Genomic DNA, 18,313 nt, shown 5'->3' with positions numbered 1-18,313 from the left:
GAGGAGGGAGATGGAGGGCAGAGATGGAGGACGGAGATGGAGAGGGAATGACTGACAGCTGCCTGGAGGAGGGAGACGGAGAGGGAATGACACGCCTTTTGAGTCAGGGTTCAAGGGAGTAGGCAGGCTCAACAAGGGATGGTGACAAGATCCGGGTGTGGGAGGGGTTGAAGAATGAGAGTATACGGAGAAAATGCAAACATTATGAAGACTTGGCCAGTATCCAAAGAAGAGATGGGGTGGGGGGTTACATTTTTGGAGTTAGAACTGAGGATAACAGGCAGCCTTAGCAGTAAAGATCTGTGAACAGTTGAATTGGGGGAGTTTCTGGGGGTATGCATACATTATCTCATTGAGGAGATAATTATCCTCCTATCTCCAGCATCTTCAGGTGAATCCACTTTCCTGAAGGGTAGCCTCCTGGTGATTGACAGGCCCAACTGGATTCACTCTTGAATGAGAAGACAATTGTGATGTCTTAGGAAGTTTAGACTGTGAGTTCTCCACCCAGGACCAGAGACAGAACTCAGGCTTAATTTTTTTGACCAGGAGGAAGTAGCTGTCTCTTCATGGACTTCAACAAACTATCTAGCACTTTTGCAATTGGCTTCTTCTTAGCTGTATCCTCATCCACATGGACATCTCTCTGATTGGTATTACTTTCTCTGACATTCAAGAAATCCTTAGTCAATGATTAGCATAAAAATTCATCTCATTGCTATGCATGAATATTTTAGTATTATCTACTGTTGTGAGTTGAGTTGTTTCTCTTACAGTGTTGACTCAGATCAGATTCAGGTATGCTGGTTGAGTTGTGCATTTATTTAATATTTATTAGGGTGCTAGCTTATCTCTACTGAGTGAAACACCAGACAAAGCACACAGGGCATTTCGCTTACCCTCATAACAGCCTCAAGGGCTTCTGGGTGCACATGTGCAGTCTGAGCCGGCAAGAAGGGTGTGAGAGATTTGGCAGAGCTTCAGACTACACTGCCCCTCCTCAGGAAGCTGTGAGCTAGGAAGAAGCCCTATACCCCACAAGGTGCTGGTGCGTTTGTCGCTGTGGTGACCCATGACACAGACACCTCATTTCTTACCCACCGCAGAGAGTAAGAAACAAGGTGTGGCGATGTTAAACTTCCCAGGGTCATATGCAGGCAGGAGGTGGTGTATGGTCTCAACCAGGAAGCCTGGGTCAGGCCCAAGCTCTGACCCTGGATGCTGTTGGCACAGTGTCACTCCTACTCCCTAGGACTGCTGTCTGGAGTCAGCACCTAAAAGACTCGCACGCACATATATGTCTGCCTTACACATTTCATGGCATCCTATGCCAGCCGTGCATTAAAAAAAAAATCATTGCTCAGGCTCTGTGGACAGAGATGCGCAGCTGCCAAGCCCAGCTGCTTGGAATTTTACAATGCAGCAAGCAGAGAACAGGAATGGAGAGCTGTCAGGAAAATGACACCCTAAGGAAATCAGCCCCCTGCATTGTTTTTTCCGGGGTGTGAATAGTTCTGATGACAAACCAGAGTCTGGAGTGTGGAAATCAGGAGTCAAAGCTTGCTCAATCGGGAGGGTTTAGTGTAAACTGCCTGGCCACTTAGCTTCCCTGCCTTGCACTTCACGTCTCTCTGGAACCCTGCAGATCAGCCCGTCCCTCTAACACGCCTAAAGCTTCTGCCGTGTACTGCATTTCTTGGGTTATGGTTGCCCTACCTGCCACCGCTCCCCTCTGATCCCTCCCTTCTTGCTCCCTGATGCCTGAAAGTCCTTCACTATGAAACAAAGCCTTTCATTTCATAGAAGGTGATGAGGCTTAAAATGCAAGCACCCCTCGGAGAGGCTGTCCATTGATTCAAATTCACACCATGGATTCCTATAAATGAGTGATCAGGTGCCCCCGCCCCCACCCAGCGTAGTCTGATGAGGGAAAGGCTGGGGAGGAAATGTGAGCACCAGAAAAATCAAGTACTGGAGGAAGGGCACAGCAAAGAGAGACCCCCAGGGCTTCCCAATACCAATCTCTGTGGCACCGGCCCATGCCTGGTGTCCTGGGCTTCCCCCTGAGTGGGAACTGTGCAGTCAGATGCTGAGGAGATGGTGGAACACAGGGAGTGGGTGGGGTTTTAATGGCTAACTCAGCAAGCTACTGAGCTCCCTGCACCTTATGAGAGTCACAGAGCCTACCTTAAAGGCTGCTTAGGATTCTTCTCTAATAGTGGTGAAGTACACATGAGGAATTTCTCCATCCAGCCATGTTTAGAGGTGTAGTTCATAGCATGAGGGTCATTTTTTTAGTTCTGTGACCATCACCACTGCAATATGTCTTCAAATGTCTTCATCTGAAAAGACCACTCTAGGCATCTCATGTAAGTAGTTCATACAATCGTCCGTCTGGGACTGGCTTATATTACAGAGCAGATGTTCTCAGGTTCATGTGTGTTGTAGCATATGTTACATGCTCAGGTTCATGTGTGTTGTAGCATGTGTTACGTGCTCATTTCTTTCTAAGTCTCCTCAATGTTCTAATGTGTGTATGCACTGCAATAGTAATTGTAATGGTGCTACTATAAACACAGGGGCGTGGATACCTGCTCAAACATTAATTTCTGATTCCTCTGGACACACACACAGACACTCAATTGCTGGGTCACGTGGTGACTTCAGGAAGAAATAAGCTGTAGCCGATAGCACTCTACCATTTTACATCCCGCCAACAGTGTTGAGAATTCCAAGTTTCAGCAAGTAACCATTCTGATACCTACTATTATTTTTGTGTGTTTTTGTTGTTGCTGCTGTTGTTTGTCTTTGGGGGGCCAGCATCTCATGCAGTGCAGGTGGGCCTTGAGTTCATCGTGGAACCAAGGCTAGCATTGAATTCCTGATCCTCCCGCCTCCACCTCCCAGCTGCTAGGATTTCAGGCATATGTCACTATGCTGGGTTTCATCCTAACTTTTTAAGTGAACTAAATAATGCTGCCTGTGGGCGTAATCAGAAGCCAAGCAATTGTGTGAATCTAACTACAGAAGACTGGGGAAAATACAGGGCCGGATGCCAAGACTTACACAGTGGTCACACACCAAAGGGTAGTAGACATCCTCACTGCTCCACTCTCTTAGTGTCAGGACTTACACAGTGTCACACACCACTCTCTTAGTGTCAGGACTTACACAGGGTCACACACCACTCTCTCAGTGTCAGGACTTACTCAGTGCTCACACAGCACTCTCTTAGTGTGGAGACTTACACAGGGTCACACAGCACTCTCTTAGTGTGGAGACTTACACAGGGTCACACACCACTCTCTCAGTGTCAGGACTTACACAGTGTCACACACTGTCATGTCTGCTTCTCGGCCTGTGTCCGAGAACGTGCGGAGGGTGTCGAGGATTGACAACACAGAGACTTGTTCAACGATGTAAAGAAAACTTTAAGCAGGCCCCAAAAAGGCTCAAGAAAACTTCCTAAGAAAGGCTCCCACCAGAGAAGCTTCTGCTCTCTCCTCTACCCTGGATGGTTCTGCTCTGACCAGAGGTGGATGTGGGTGGGTCTGAAGGTGCGGTTAGTCTTTGGACAAGGTCGAGGTCAGGGCGGTTTCCGTGGGAAGGCATTTTCCAGGGACTTATTGCCCCTGGCATTGTATTGTTTTTAGTAAACATGTTTTTACTAAACATTGTCTTACAGCTGCCTACTCCCAGGCAGAAGGGGAAGTGGGTCTCTGCTCAAGGTCTGGTGTTCCCACAACACACCACTCTCTCAGTGTCAGGACTTACACAGTGTCACACACCACTCTCTCAGTGTCAGGACTTACACAGGGTCACACACCACTCTCTCAGTGTGGAGACTTACACAGTGTCACACACCACTCTCTCAGTGTCAGGACTTACACAACAGGTCACACACCAAAGGGTAGTAGTCATCCTCACTGCTCCACTCTCTCAGTGTCAGGACTTACACAGTATCACACACCACTCTCTCAGTGTCAGGACTTACACAGGGTCACACACCACTCTCTCAGTGTGGAGACTTACACAGTGTCACACACCACTCTCTCAGTGTCAGGACTTACACAACAGGTCACACACCAAAGGGTAGTAGTCATCCTCACTGCTCCACTCTCTCAGTGTCAGGACTTACACAGTGTCACACACCACTCTCTCAGTGTCAGGACTTACACAGTGTCACACACCACTCTCGTAGTGTGGAGACTTACACAGTGTCACACACCACTCTCTCAGTGTCAGGACTTACTCAGTGGTCACACACCAAAGGGTAGTAGTCATCCTCACTGCCCCCACTCTCTTAGTGTCAGGACTTACACAGTGTCACACACCACTCTCTTAGTGTGGAGACTTACACAGTGTCACACACCACTCTCTCAGTGTCAGGACTTACTCAGTGGTCACACACCAAAGGGTAGTAGTCATCCTCACTGCCCCCACTCTCTTAGTGTCAAACTTCTCCACAAAAGTTCTTGCTGCCGGGCTTGGTGGCACACACTTTTAATCCCAACACTCAGGAGGCAGAGGCAGGCCCCTGTGAGTTCAAGGCCAGCCTGGTCTACAGAGTGAGTTCCAGGCCAGGCTCCAAAGCAATACAGAGAAACCTTGTCTCAAAAACAAACAAACAAACAAGCAAACGTTCTTGCTGCCTCCTCCTCTACTGAGCTCCACGCCGTTTGGTCATCCTCCTGCTGCCTCTTTTCTGATACACTTCCCTTGTCTGAGCCCCCCACTGCACTCAGCCTACTTAGGAAGCAGAGCCTGGGACCTCTTTGCTACATTCTTTTGGAGAGCTGCTCTCTGGAATATGCTTCTTAATTTCCTTACAGAGAATCTACCCCTAGAGCCCACCTCATACGAGGGCTCTGACTCTCCATGTGTAAGGCAGGAAAAGTGTTGAGCACGGGTTGGTACCTAAGTAGCTTCTGAAACCGCTTGTCTGTTCTTGGTGTTGGTGTGGACTAGGACCCTCACCAGAGCCAGGAAAGCACTGTACCACTGGGCAGAGCCATAGCACTCCAAGTGCATCTGAAGGTTAGCTACTAATAATCTGGTGGTTTTAACAGGAAGTCTTTGTGTAGGGCTTACCCAAGAGACACTGCCCCAAACTGGGGATCCAAGGAACCACAGGAAGCTACGCAGGAACAGATAATCTTTGGCTTTTAGAATGCTCTCACTCAAGATGCAAATGTTTGGTAAAAGGCACCGGTTGCCTTGGGTAATGGTTTAACAGGCTATTTTATACCTTGACAAATCGGCTGTTCCCAGTATCCACCTTGTAAGAGAAGGAGATGAATAAATCTGAACTTTGTAGGGGAAGGAGGCTAATCTTCTTGGGTACCTGCACCTGTAACAAATTACAGCATTCCCTCTTATTTGAGTTTCAGTCACCTGCAGTTATTGCATCACATATAGCCTGAAAATATGAAATGGAAACTTCCAGAAACAAGTGGTTCTTCCATTTTAAATTGTGCATCAGGGGCTTGTGAGAGGGTTCAGTGGGTAAAGGGGCTTGCTGCTAAGCTCCTATGTTTGATCCCCAGGACCCACATGGTGAAAGGAAAGTACCATCTCCCCATATTTGTCCTTTGACCTCACATATAGGCTATGGTATGTACCCCACACATGTATACACATAAACAAAATAAATAAATGCAATTTTAAAAATTACAGCTGGACCTCATCTGAATGGTGAGGTACTTACTGGTGAGGTGCTGGTCTGCCTGTCCCATCTACCTGTGACTCTTCCCTTTGTCCAGCACCCTTGCTGAATACCCAACACGCCCATGAATCACGGAGTAGCCTGGCTACCAGACTCTTGTGGTATAGCATAGCACATATGTGGATTATTTCTCTTGACACTGTGACGTCACAAAATACCCAACAGAAGCAACTTCGAGAGGAGAGGATTATTTAGGGGAAAACCAACCCGGTGAAGAATGGTGGCTGGGATTCTCGGCAGCTACTCTTTGTTTTGAGATCTGGAAGCAGAGGTGGTGGGGAGGGAAATGGGGAAGGTTGTAGCTCTCAAAGACCTGACCCCAGTCCCAGTGACCCACCCCACAGATGCCACCACTTCCCCAAACAGCACCTCAGGTTCTAAACCAAGTGCTCACATTTGTCAGACTGTGAGGGACATTTCCCATCCCAGCCATCTTTGTTTTACTGAACATTGACATCAAAGAACAAAAGTAACAATGTTGATAGTTTTATGCCAATATAGTGTTATAACTTCTATTTTATTATTAGCCATTGTTAACCTCCTACTGTGTCAGATTTATAAATTAAACAATAACAGATATGTATATATAGGAGAAAGCCCTGTTTACAGGGCTTGGTATTCTGTGGTTCCGGATTTAAGAGTTTGGGATGTAGCTTTTGTGAGCTAAAGGGAGCTATTCTAGACTGAGAAATTTATAAACAACAGACATTTCTTTATCCGAGTTCGGAGGCTGGGAAATCCAAGAATAGGGTTGCAGTAGATCTTATGTCTGCTGAGAGCCTCTCCTTCATGGGTAGCACCTTCTCTGTCTCCTCAGATGGTGAAAAGGCAGAGGCGCACTTCTTTTTAGGTACCAATCTCATTCATCAGAGCTCTGTCCTCAGTATCTATGACTTCCCAACGCTCTCTCATTGACAGTTCAGTTTCAGGATGTGACTTGGGAAAGGGCACATTCAAATCACGCAGACCTCTTAGGAAGAGAGGCTGAGACTCACTTTCTGCTGAGTCTGAGATACCAAACCCTCTGCTAGGTTCTGAAGGCCCTGATCCAGTCTGCCAACCGGACAGGAAACATGCGCAGAGAGGATGTCACCCAAAGGAAAAGGCCACCTGGATAGGTAGCAACCGGAACCAGGGTCAAGTTGGGATGGTGGAGATGAGGCTGGGCCTTTGCTGTTTCCTCTCTAAATGGAAGCAGCTAAGCAGAGCAGGAGAGACATGCAGTAGAGAGACTCACATGCAATGGAGAGACATGCAGTGGACAGACTCAGTGTGCAGTGGAGAGACTCACAAGCAGTAGACAGACTCAGTGTGCAGTGGACAGACTCAGTGTGCAGTGGACAGACTCAGTGTGCAATGGACAGACTCAGTGTGCAGTGGACAGACTTATGTGCAGTAGGGAGACTGAGCATATAGTGGAGAGACTCTCGTGCAGCAGGCTCCCCACCTTGTCTAATGGCTAATCCTTTGGAACTCTGCATTGCCACTGCCTGTCCAACTGAAGGCAACCCAAGAAAGTGTTGAGACGTTTCTGCTTGTATGTCCAGCACGCAATACATGTCAGGACTAAGGCCAGTGCTGACTGAGGGTTGGGAGACTGGGGCGAATGTCCAGGGCAGGACAGATGCTGGAGGAATGGCCACTCCTCTGTGGGGAGTCATCCAGCCCATGCTTGATGCTCAGTACCTTTGAATAAGGGCCATTCTTAGAGGACAGCATGATGGTGGCCATCTCCTGTTTATGTGTGGTAGACCAAGTAGTTCACTCTGCCTTTTCATGATTGTAATTGAAGCTTTAAAAATGGGAAAGTCAGGTTTGTAAAAAAAAATGTAGTCTTTTCCTTCTCCTTTATTTCATAGATTAATGTTGAGCAGTAGGTGCTATGGTTTGGTTTAGTTCATCTGATTGTGTGCAGGGTTACCAAATGTTATACACTGCATTCTCATGTCCACTATCCCTCAAATTCATATGCTGAAATCTCACACCTACTTCATATAATGGCACTAGGAATTAGGGCCTTTGAGAGGCAACTAAGTTGTCATAGCATGATCTCATGAGTGGGGTTAGGACACCTGTAAAAGGGACCAGAGAGCACGTCAGTGAGCCTCTACCATTTGAGGACTGATCAAGAAAGCCAGGAAGCAGGCTTTCCACCCACAAACAATCTTCTAGTGGCTTGATTTTGGATTTCTAGCCTGCTAACCTTGAAGCAATAAAAGCACATGATTTGAGCTACCCACTTCCTGGTATTCTATTACAGCAACCTTGTGGATTTTAAATGAGAACAGCCCCCATAGGTCCAGGTTTTAATACTTGACCCCTGTTTGGGAATGTTTAGGAGGTGTAACCATGTTGGATGAGGTTTGTCACAGGGAGGGGGGGGCTTTGAGGTTTCAAAAGATTTGTACCATCCCAGTCTCCTCTCTCTCTCTCTCTCTCTCTCTCTCTCTCTCTCTCTCTCTCTCTCTCTCTCTCTCTCTCTCTCTCTCTCTCTCTGCTTTCTACTTGCTCATCAAGATGTAAGCTCTCAGATGTTCCTGTCAACATGGCTTTGCTCTACCGTCGTCGTGGACTCTAACCCTCTGACACAGTAAGCCCAAAATAAATACTTTCTTTTCTAAGTTGTCCTGGCGATGGTGTCTTCTCACATCAATAGAGAAACAACCAAGAAAACCGCTAACTAACAAAGACACAGACCCCTGGAACCTGACAAACAAAGACACAGACCCCTGGAACCTGACAAACATAGACACAGACCCCTGGAACCTGACAAACATAGACACAGACCCCTGGAACCTGACAAACAAAGACACAGACCCCTGGAACCTGACAAACATAAATCCTTCACTTATGGACATCTACCAGGAGGGAGATGTTAGCTCATGTCTTGACTCCATGATCTGATCTCTTCTACTCTGTCAGCAGCAGTCTACGTATAAACACAGACCCAGTGTGACTGGCAGTCATAATGCTACCCATTTATTGCTTTCTTCCTTCCCCTTTTGAGCACTGTCAAGAGTTGTGTAGAGAAAGTTAAGTACTGAAGTTCCCCTCAGACACGTAGGAAACATAGGCCAGAGCTGAGCAACCGAGGAAGGAAAGAGACAACCTGGAAGTGAGACAGCACTCTGCCTGACTGCTCCACAAATTAGCTATGAGCCCTTCAAAAAGTTACTAGATGTCTCTGAGCCTTGTGTTCCTCAAAGGTACAGTGGAAATGACAGCCACAGCACCTCACAGGACTGCTCTTGGGATTAAAGGTGCACACAGGTCCTCAGAGAAGAACTGCTCCCTGGGAGGCCACACATGAGCATCTGCACAGCAGTGGGGAGCATCGGAATGGGAGGTATTTATGTCCCAGACCTCAGGCATGCCCTCTGTCATCTGCATTTCAGTCAGACCTCAGCAGGCATGCTAAGACAGAAGTTTCTCAGTCAGGGGGACCTCTATAAACAGTTTACATCCTTGGGCTGCTTTCCAGGAGGGGCCCAGCAGAGGCTCTGAGCAAGGAGCCATTATCCCATTCCTCAAGCTCAGGATGGATTTGGGGGGAGGGCAGCAACTGTAGGCAGAAATTCAGCCCTGGGTGTCTTTTCCACAGGCCCCCCGGTGTCACAGGTTTAACCTCGTGGAGAACTGGAAGAAAAGGCTGTCTTGACTCTCCTCGTGGAAAGGGTTGCAAAGGCAGAACTTGCCGGAAGCAGCTCTGAGGCTCTGTCCAGCCATCTGAGGAGAGCTGTGAGAAAGGGAAACATCTTCCTCTCTCCTACTCCCCGTTCTGCCTCCTCCCAAGCCATTCTCTCCTTTCCTATTCCATCTCCAAGCTGATAGCTGCCCCCCCCACCACAATTATTCTGGTTTCAGTCATTCCACAAAGAATGTTGTTTCCCATCCCCTCAAAAGATCTGATAATTTTTGAAGCAGAAAATTCAAGGGTGAGGTAGTAAATATGGGGAACAACAAGCAGTCCAGCTCCAGGCGCTTCTGACTGGATCATTCAACACGTGTCAAGCGCAACATCCTATATGCTAGAGGCACGTAAGCACCCGTGTGTGTGGTGTGTGTGTGTGTGTGTGTGTGTGTGTGTGTGAGAGAGAGAGAGAGAGATCAGATATATTGCCAAAACAATGTTTCATTAAATAATTTCTCTGAGTCTTTTTTCCATGTTAATTTGTACAAACAACTGATACAAATATTTACTGTTTTAACATATACATTACCCCATTGTAAAAACACACCACAAAGTATGCCACCTTTATTATAATGGTTTAAACCCAAGTCTCATTCCCTTTGTTTATAATGTGTAGAACAACTTGCTTCAAGTGTAATACTTGGGTAGCTCTGCTATAACCTGACTGGGGCATTCTAGGACTTGTCCCCCACTCCGTGAGAGTGGGGAGACAGCCAGGTCCAAGGGATACCTACAGGTGGGCAAGCCCAGCAGCTGGTGACATGACGAGTTCACACCTAGACTGACTCCCATCTCCCTCCAATGCATTGGAAATCACCTGGCTTTATATTATCCCCACACATTGCTGTGGCATAACCCTGCCTCCAGGATCCCTCTTTGTGTCATAAATTCTGTAAGCTACTGAATAAACAAAAGAAAAGGAAGAAATAAACTTAAGATCGTGAAATGAGAAGCCAGAGTGTGTGTGTGTGTGTGTGTGTGTTTATCATCCCCTCTCCCCCCCTTCCCCCCCCCTCCGCACAGGGCTGTAGGCAGTGAATCCGTGAATCCTTGCTCCTTAGTTATGGGCAGCAAATCTGTTTTAGGCAGTTAAAGGACACGGTGAAAAACTCTCGCTTCATATTCGTTTCCACGATCAGGCTCCAGTCTTCTCGTCTGAAACTGCTAATGAGTAAGCAGTCTGAACACTCAAGTTCAATCTCCCCTAAACACCTTCTCAGGCACCGCAGTAACCCCGAGGCCGGGGCATTCCTCACAGTTTCTTATCTGGGTGGTAAAAGCAGGTCGCCGCCTAATTGGTTGCTGACTCTTTCTGGTAAAAGGAGGTTTCTGTTTTAAGAAATAAAGAGACTTCTCAGCGGCTGATTCACTGCCCACGGGGAGCCAGCGGAGCAGAGGCTTCCTCTCGCTAGAGATTTATTTGCATACAACATCCACTTCCTGCTTCACAGCCTGCTCTACCACTTACCTGGACCTGGAGAGGGCGAGGGAGGCCTGAGCGGCCCAAGGTGGAGCCCCAGAGCAGAGGCAGCGACCACCCCCCCGGGCCTGCCTGTGTGTGGCGATCGGAGGTGAGTGAACTCACTGGTGCCTGCTTTGACCTCTTTGAGCCAGTGGGCTTTCCAGTCCACTGCCTTCTCCTTTGCCAGAATCTTCCGGCCTTACTTTCCTCCGCCCTCGTCTCCCCACCTTTCCCCTGTTACCAGGGGACCAGCTGAGACTGTGACAGAGCCCCCGTTAGCAATGTGGCTCTGGTTTAGGGTTTCAGGCAGGCCGAGCTGAGGTTAACCCTTCAATGACAGGCGCACGCTACTACCAAGCTAACTCTTAAGGGTCTCCTCGGGTTCCCACCAAGAAATCAAGGCTAGCCTGGGCTGTGTAGCAAGAGCTTGTATTTAAACAAATCAAAACTGTTTCTCCGAGAAGGGTAGCAAGCTTTAAGTAATTGGCTTCCAGCCCCAGACACGTCAATGACAGAGCCGGAAGGCCAACTCCCAGTTTTTCTCTGTCCTGTTTTTATGCTGAAAAAAACAGAACAAAACAAAACCATCAGCATCACTTTCTTGGGTCAGGAAGTGCCCGACACCCCCACCCCACCCCCCTCCATTCCAGGCTTTTGCTGGGTCTGGACGGTGCTGAGGGTGCTGGGGTATGCCAGGGGAGAAATACTTGGTCTTAGAAGTCGCCTTGTTGTGACTTCCTAGTTCACGGTGGCCTCTTAGACTACAGAGACTGTTTTTTAAGGGAGCGAGTGAAAAGAGACCAAATTAATAATTTAAAAAGAGGTCAGAAAACTTGGTTCCAAGTTCTCCCTCCACTTCGTGTGGGTCCATCTCTTAGGCAATTCCCTTTGGCTCTCAGAAGCCTGGATTTCTTCATCTGCTGTGTGTGTGCTCATGCGTGCGTGCGCGCGCACACTCACTAACATGATTATGTCTAAATTCCTTTCTAATACAACAAGGCCAGGGCAGTCCCAGAAGGGTACCTTATTGGGTGGTCTTAGACATGTTTTGTTTACCCATTATTACACATATAAATTTTACCTCTGCTACTAGTCCATTAGGAAGGCCTTTCTTACATTTTTCCAGCCCCCAGAACCTGGCATGCCATCAAACACTATTGAGGTACTTGGGCTCTTTGCACATAAACTTTTTAAAAGTTTTTCAGTTTCCCTCATCTGCTTTCCAGGCTGAAGGTAAAGCAGCTGTCAGGGCATGCAGCTTGTGGTGGGGAGGGGTTGGGGGCCGCGGTGTCGGCTGCAGCTCTGCAGGAGGGCTGCCTAGAATCTAGCCATCATTTTTGGCTTTAACCACATAGGGGGAAATGGGATTCTTGAATTTAGCTCATGTCCCATGTGTTTGCTGAGAGTCAAGGCAGGCTCCAGGATTGGCAGCCGATCCTGCTCCAGAGGCCAGGAGCTGGAGCAGGAAGGTACTCCTCAATGTGGAGGCCTTTAATGGGAGGGAAAGGGAACAGTGAAACACATCCTAGCACCAAGTAAGGCTGGTGACTACGATTAGAGTCATTATTAGATGGCAGATCCACTGGGACCTTAACCTTTTCCAAACCACTGCTTTAAAAAAATTATTATTATAATTTTTGAGCAATTACTGTCAGTACAGTTCCAGGAAGTTCTGGCTGAGGGGATGGGCAGATCTGGGGCTTTGGTTGTTGCTAAACTCTGTAGGTTATAAGACTCTAGTATAGGCCTCATGGTGTTTTTAGATGGCTCTCTGTATTCTGGAATAAGGGTACCAGACTTCCAACATGTTTTGCTTGTGCTGAGTCCCTGATTCTTATTTTAAATCCGAAGCATTACCATCTAGACCAGGGCAGGAGGCCTGTGTGGCTGCCAGCCTCGCTTTGATCGGTAAAGGGTCCACCGCAGCCATCCTTAGTCTGGTACTGTTCTCACCAGTTATTCCACAAGTGCGAGGAGATGGGTGATGCGGCAGTTCTGTTGTGTTCGCTGGGTGGGGCTGGCTGAGCAGGAGTGAGGTCTGGAAGTGTGGCAGGATGCTGGGAGGAAGCCTCCTCATTCGGGTTCACAGAGGGTACAAAGACACAAAGTGTTCAAGCCCGCACCTCTCAAGATGAAGGCGTTAAGTGACTTTCAAATACACCGAAAATTAAAAGACGAGGAGACAGTCGTATTTCCAGGCATCGTTTAATGGGCATTCAGCAAGATAGATTTGGTGAGGTGGTTTGTGTAAATTAAATCGATGTTTTACACGTTGCGGAATGGAAATCTCAGAGAGATCCTGAATTCAAATCGTTTTGTGCCGCAGGCAATTGTAGACTGACCTTTAAAAAGGCACACATGTGAACCACAGGCAAGTGCTATGGGAAAGAGCAGGGATGGAGGCAGGGTTCCTTTCCCATCCAGCTACTTGACCCATAATGTTTGATCCTATTTTCTTATCAAACGGTCCAGCTGGCTTCCACAAGAAACACCTGATGCTTAGAATCTAGAAGCTGCCCCCCCCCCCCGCCTCTCCTGTTTCTTCTCAATGCTTTGTCACCCAGGTATTTTTAGTTCATGAAACACAGGGTTTCTTCTCCAGCTCCAGGGTTCCTTGTCTCCTACCCAGCATGTCTCATAGACCCCCCATGTGCGCTCCATCCTGGGGGGGGGGCTGCTCACTCCACTGCTGTACATGTGGGCACACAGGTGTGCACCCAGACCTTCCTGGAGACCACAGGCTACAAACCAGCTGAGGATGGGTGGACTTTCATCCACACGGCAGTCCTCAGCATGCTGTCACTCTGGCTTGGTTCCCTGATGATGCTTGGGAAATCGAGCTATTTGCATGGGTGGGAGACCTTCACACAGCCTGTCCTCCTCTCACACCCTGCAGACCTAGTCTGCACGGGGTCTTGGCAACTCACTGAGTGGTGAAGGAAACTTGGCTCCTGTGTCCAGCCTTCCACGCTTTTCCTTTTCTCTCCAAGGGTAAACAGGCCTCACGCCCATCTCTGAGTTTTTCCTATGCTGAGTTGTCTGCCTAGACAACCTGACCACTGGCCCACCCTGCCCCTTCCTGCCTTTGTCCTGTGACCATCCCATTGACCCTTCCTGCAGCTGTAATACATGTAGGTCACAAGGTCTTTCACTCACAGCAATAGCGGTTCCCTGTCTTCCTTCTCTCATCCATAGCCTTCTCCTCCTCCCTGTGCCTCCCTCTCTACTCTAACCTGCATTGAATTAGAAAGACCACCTTACGCGGGGCACGCAAGACAGACAACAAAAGCGCCTGAGCTGGCTGGAGCTTGTTTCCTCTAAATGTTGTTGTTAGCAGCTGTCCATGTGGCAGGTAGTCTGTCCCCAGCGGTCTCTGTCCTCCCATCACAGCTCAGTCCTGGAGTCCCAGTGCCACTTCGGCAACTCAGAGCAGAGCACGATGCCTGCCCTCAGCCTGGGTCTTCCAGTACAGAGTCACCAAATGTCCCCTTGTTTCCAATGCTCGTACCGCCCCAAACCCTCACGGGACAACTTCTCTCTCAGGGAAATTCTGCAAGTAAGCCTGAAAGTGTTTGCTCACTGGAGTTTGAATCTGAGCAGAACGGTTCACCCCAAACCATGCTCCACTAAGCAAACCAACCTTATGGTAATTTGCATACATTTGGGCAGTAGACAAAGAAATTCATGAGTTTACAGATATTTGTAAAGATCTGTGATTTTTAGACACACTAAAAAAATTACTCTTTGGGGGCCAGTGAGAAGATGTCTCAGCTTGTAGAGGTGCTTGCCACCAAGTGACAGCCTGAGTTTGATCCCAGGGATCTACATGGTGAAAAAGGGAGAACAGACTCCTGCCCAGTTGTCTTCTGACCTGCACATGGGTGCCATGGCAACACACCATACAAAAAGATAAACAAATGTAAAAAGGAAATTTAAATAATTCCCTAGAGAGTAATTGAATAATCTGTAATTGAAAGTATCTGATCCAAATTAAATTTTAGGATTCTCCCAAGTATAAATGTATATATTTATTTATTATGGCCACCTGAAATATCCATGCTATATGTCTCTAGGACTTTTCAACCCTATCTGTAACCCAAACAGCATTTAAAATAACAAAACAAATTCAGGACTGGAGTTCAGATTCCCTAGAACCCACCTAAGAGCCAAGTGGGGTGGCAATCTACTTAGAATCCTAGTGTTCAGGCAATGGGGACAGGAACAAGTTGGCTAGCCATACGACCACAGAGTCGAGGTGGGAGAGACCCTGCCTCAATACATAAGGTGGAGAGTGACCAAAGAAGGTACATGGTGTTGGACGTGGTGCTCTGCACACATGCACTTGCAATAGGGGGAGACACATGATGTCCATCTTGGGCATCTACAGTCTCTCTCTCTCTCTCACACACACACACACACACACACACACACACACGCCTCCCACACAAACCAACATGCACACATACAATTAAAACAAATCCAGCCTGAAATAGTGGTGTATTAGGAGGTGGAGGCAGAAGGACTAAGATTTCAAGTCCAGGCTGGGCTCCATGAACCATGTCTCAAAAAATAAAACCCATATCTAATCAGTCGGTGATCAGCTAGTCCTGACTGTTTAGGAGCTGTTACGGCATCTATTAATTACGCAGGCTGCTCATTCCTGCCTTCTTCTGTTCCTTGCTGTACTATTTGTCTTCTTCCAGGGACACGACACCTTCATTAAATCCGTCCGTCCTTGCCTCAGAGATGTCCCCTGGAAGCCGTCCCCTTCCCAGCTGCTTTGCCATTTATCATCACCCTTTGTTTGTGCTCTGTCATCCAGGTCTCAATTTATTCTGAATTCAGTTTATGATTAAAATTTAATGAGATCCAATCAAGTGCTTTTTTCAAATCAAGATGCCTCTGCAGTCTGAGCGCACTGCCCCCCCCCCCATTGGAATGGCGTGAGGGAAAGACACCCAGGCTTCCGTCTGTGGTGCCCGGTTGAACACTGTGTGCACCCACGCCCTCCCGCAGGTCAAGGTGCATGACCTGGACTATCTCAGACCTGCTAGAGCCTCTAGACGATGGCCTGCCCTTTGTCAGTGCAGACTGCCCAGCAGTATGGCTGGGGAGGGGGGTATGTGCATGTGTGTGTGGCTGGGGTATGTGCATGTGTGTGTGGTTGGGGTATGTGCATGTGTGTGTGGCTGGGGTATGTGCATGTGTGTGTGGTTGGGGTATGTGCATGTGTGTGTGGCTGGGGTATGTGCATGTGTGTGAGGTTGAGGGGGGTTGTGCATGTGTGTGTGGCTGGGGTATGTGCATGTGTGTGTGGCTGGGGTATGTGCATGTGTGTGAGGTTGATGGGGTATGTGCATGTGTGTGTGGTTGGGGTATGTACATGTGTGTGTGGCTGGGGTATGCGCATGTGTGTGTGGTTGGGGGTATGTGCTTGTGAGTGCAGTTGCCTGTGGTGGCCAGAGGAACCAGATCCTTCTGTAACTGCAGTTACATTTGTTCTAAGCTATCCACTGTGGATGCTGGGAACAGAATGCAGGTATTTTGTAAGAGCAGTCAGTATAGATGCTTAACCAATGAGCCATCTTTCTAGCCCCTATCCTTAAGTTTTTAAAAGGGATGTTAAAAGCAACAACAAAACAAAAGTAATGAGGTGTTAGGAGATAGCTCAGTGGGTAAGAGACTTGCTGTAAAGCATGAGGACCTGAGTTCAAATCCCCAGAACCCATGGAAAAGATATGCATGACTGTAACCCAGTGATGGGGATCAGAGTCAGGTGGATCCTAGAGCTCACCTGCCAATCAGCCTAGGTTCAGTGAAAGACTATGCTTCAGAGGAGTAAAATAAAAGCAATTCTCTGTCTTCTGTGGCTGCACATCTATACACACATCTACACACACACACACACACACACACACACTTATGCACATACACACACACACAGAGTGAAATACAAGAAAGAGACAACATATGAACCATAAAGCAGAAAGGATGTTCTGCTTGGTCCTTTATAGGGAAAAATCTGCCAGCCCTGGATCTCAGTGGCTTGCAGAAACTGCAGGGAGATCCTCTAGTAGATTTGTCTTCACCAATCTCTTGTGTGGTTTTGGCAAAGCTCTTTAATGTGTGTCATTAAGGAATAGCAGAATGGTACCTCTCATGCTCCCTATGGCCTAAGGACCAGATGAGCTGATGTGGATCAAATCTCATGTACACTGACTGGTTACACAGCTACAGTCTATGGCTTGGGTGACAGTCTTAGTAGCTGGCACACCTGCAGGGGACAGCATCTATATAAAAGCCAAAGTCTCTTGCTGGATTAAAATAACTTAAGAATTGGATGTGGACCAGGCTCTGCCTCACAACACCCCTATGGTACAGAGTTGTTATTCCCTCCTTTTTACAGATGAGAAAAATGAGACCTGGGTAAGTTAAGTAACATTGTTGTGGTCATAACATTTAATTACCCAGCTGGTAGGGAAGCAATCAGAATCCAGAAGTGTGCATCCAGAAGCAGTTAAAGTCTGTGTGTATCTCCCACCTGAGAAATACATGCCGGTCAGAGTCCTAGCGAACTGCTGGCATGCCATCAGGTGTGTTAACTTGTGTCCTGAGAGAGACGTGCTTCTCAAAACAGGAAGAGGAAGGAAGCTGTCAGATGGCCAGTCAAGGAGCGAGGCCAGTGTGACCACAGGGACAGAGGCCCTGGTGAGACATGAAGGGGCTGTGAAGATGAATGGGCTCCTTTCTAGGACTCTGGTGAGTGAAGGTGTGAGAGGACATAGCAGGGGATGGACGCGGGGAAAAGACCTGAGCAGAGCCGATGGCGCTCAAGGAGACTGGCTGTGCTGTGTGCAGAGACAGGCGGGACGAGGAGCGTGCCAATTCTATGACAGGTAAAGCGGGGGCACACATTGTCAGGGGAGTGTCTTTACTGGATAAGATCTTGTCCATGAAGCCAGTCCTGCTTGGGGAGGGAGAGGGCAGAGGATGACAGCCTCAGGCCTGGGAGGGGGGAAGGAAGGCAGGAGGTTTGGAGAAACTGACAAGAGACAGGAGAATGAAGAGGATGGGAGACATGGCTCAGTGACCAGAGGCTGCTGCCTAGTAGAGGCCCCAGGTTCAGTTCCCAGCACTACATGGTGGCTTGCCATCACCTGTAACTCTCGTTCTAGGGGATCCAGTGTCCTCTTCTGACCTCCAAGGGCACCAGGCACAGACGTGGTACCAAACATATAGGCAGGCAAAACACACATACACATAAAAAATAAATTAATCCCCCCACCCCTGGCACTCAGGAGGCAGAGGGCTACATCAAAGCCAACATGGTCTCTGTAGAGTTCCAGGGCAGCCACCGATACACAGTGAGACCCTCTCTCATGAAATAGAAGAGGGAATACAAATACAAGAGCTCAGCCCAAAAGGAGGCTGCTGT

General features: G+C 48.1%; 1 protein-coding gene and 2 long non-coding RNA genes across 7 annotated transcripts in view; 2 read left to right on the top strand and 1 right to left on the bottom strand.

Moving 5' to 3' along the window:
* The first annotated feature begins 8,535 nt into the window (after positions 1 to 8,535).
* On the top strand, positions 8,536 to 10,365 carry LOC121144465. Its single transcript, XR_005881827.1, has 2 exons — positions 8,536 to 9,071; positions 9,327 to 10,365. It is a non-coding gene; the product is annotated as an uncharacterized LOC121144465 (long non-coding RNA).
* LOC121144464 lies at positions 9,842 to 11,021 on the bottom strand. Its single transcript, XR_005881826.1, has 2 exons — positions 10,885 to 11,021; positions 9,842 to 10,745 (listed from the first exon to the last, which is right to left on the bottom strand). It is a non-coding gene; the product is annotated as an uncharacterized LOC121144464 (long non-coding RNA).
* The window catches only part of Traf3ip2 (TRAF3 interacting protein 2), a 38,675-nt gene continuing 31,101 nt past the window's right edge, over positions 10,740 to 18,313 (top strand). For 3 of the 5 annotated variants that reach the window (XR_005881820.1, XR_005881819.1, XM_040758201.1), the window contains exon 1: positions 17,653 to 17,774. Coding sequence is in view for 1 of the 5 variants with exons in the window: in XM_040758201.1 (XP_040614135.1) it covers positions 17,702 to 17,774 (73 nt within the window). In the remaining 4 variants the exon portion in view is untranslated. The other 2 variants (XM_021229068.2, XM_005073253.4) reach the window with 2 other exon arrangements.

Source organism: Mesocricetus auratus, unplaced genomic scaffold (genome assembly GCF_017639785.1).
Source record: "Mesocricetus auratus isolate SY011 unplaced genomic scaffold, BCM_Maur_2.0 Super-Scaffold_100018, whole genome shotgun sequence".
NCBI classification, from domain to species: Eukaryota; Metazoa; Chordata; class Mammalia; order Rodentia; family Cricetidae; genus Mesocricetus; species Mesocricetus auratus.
This window is presented reverse-complemented; position numbering and strand designations above follow the sequence as displayed.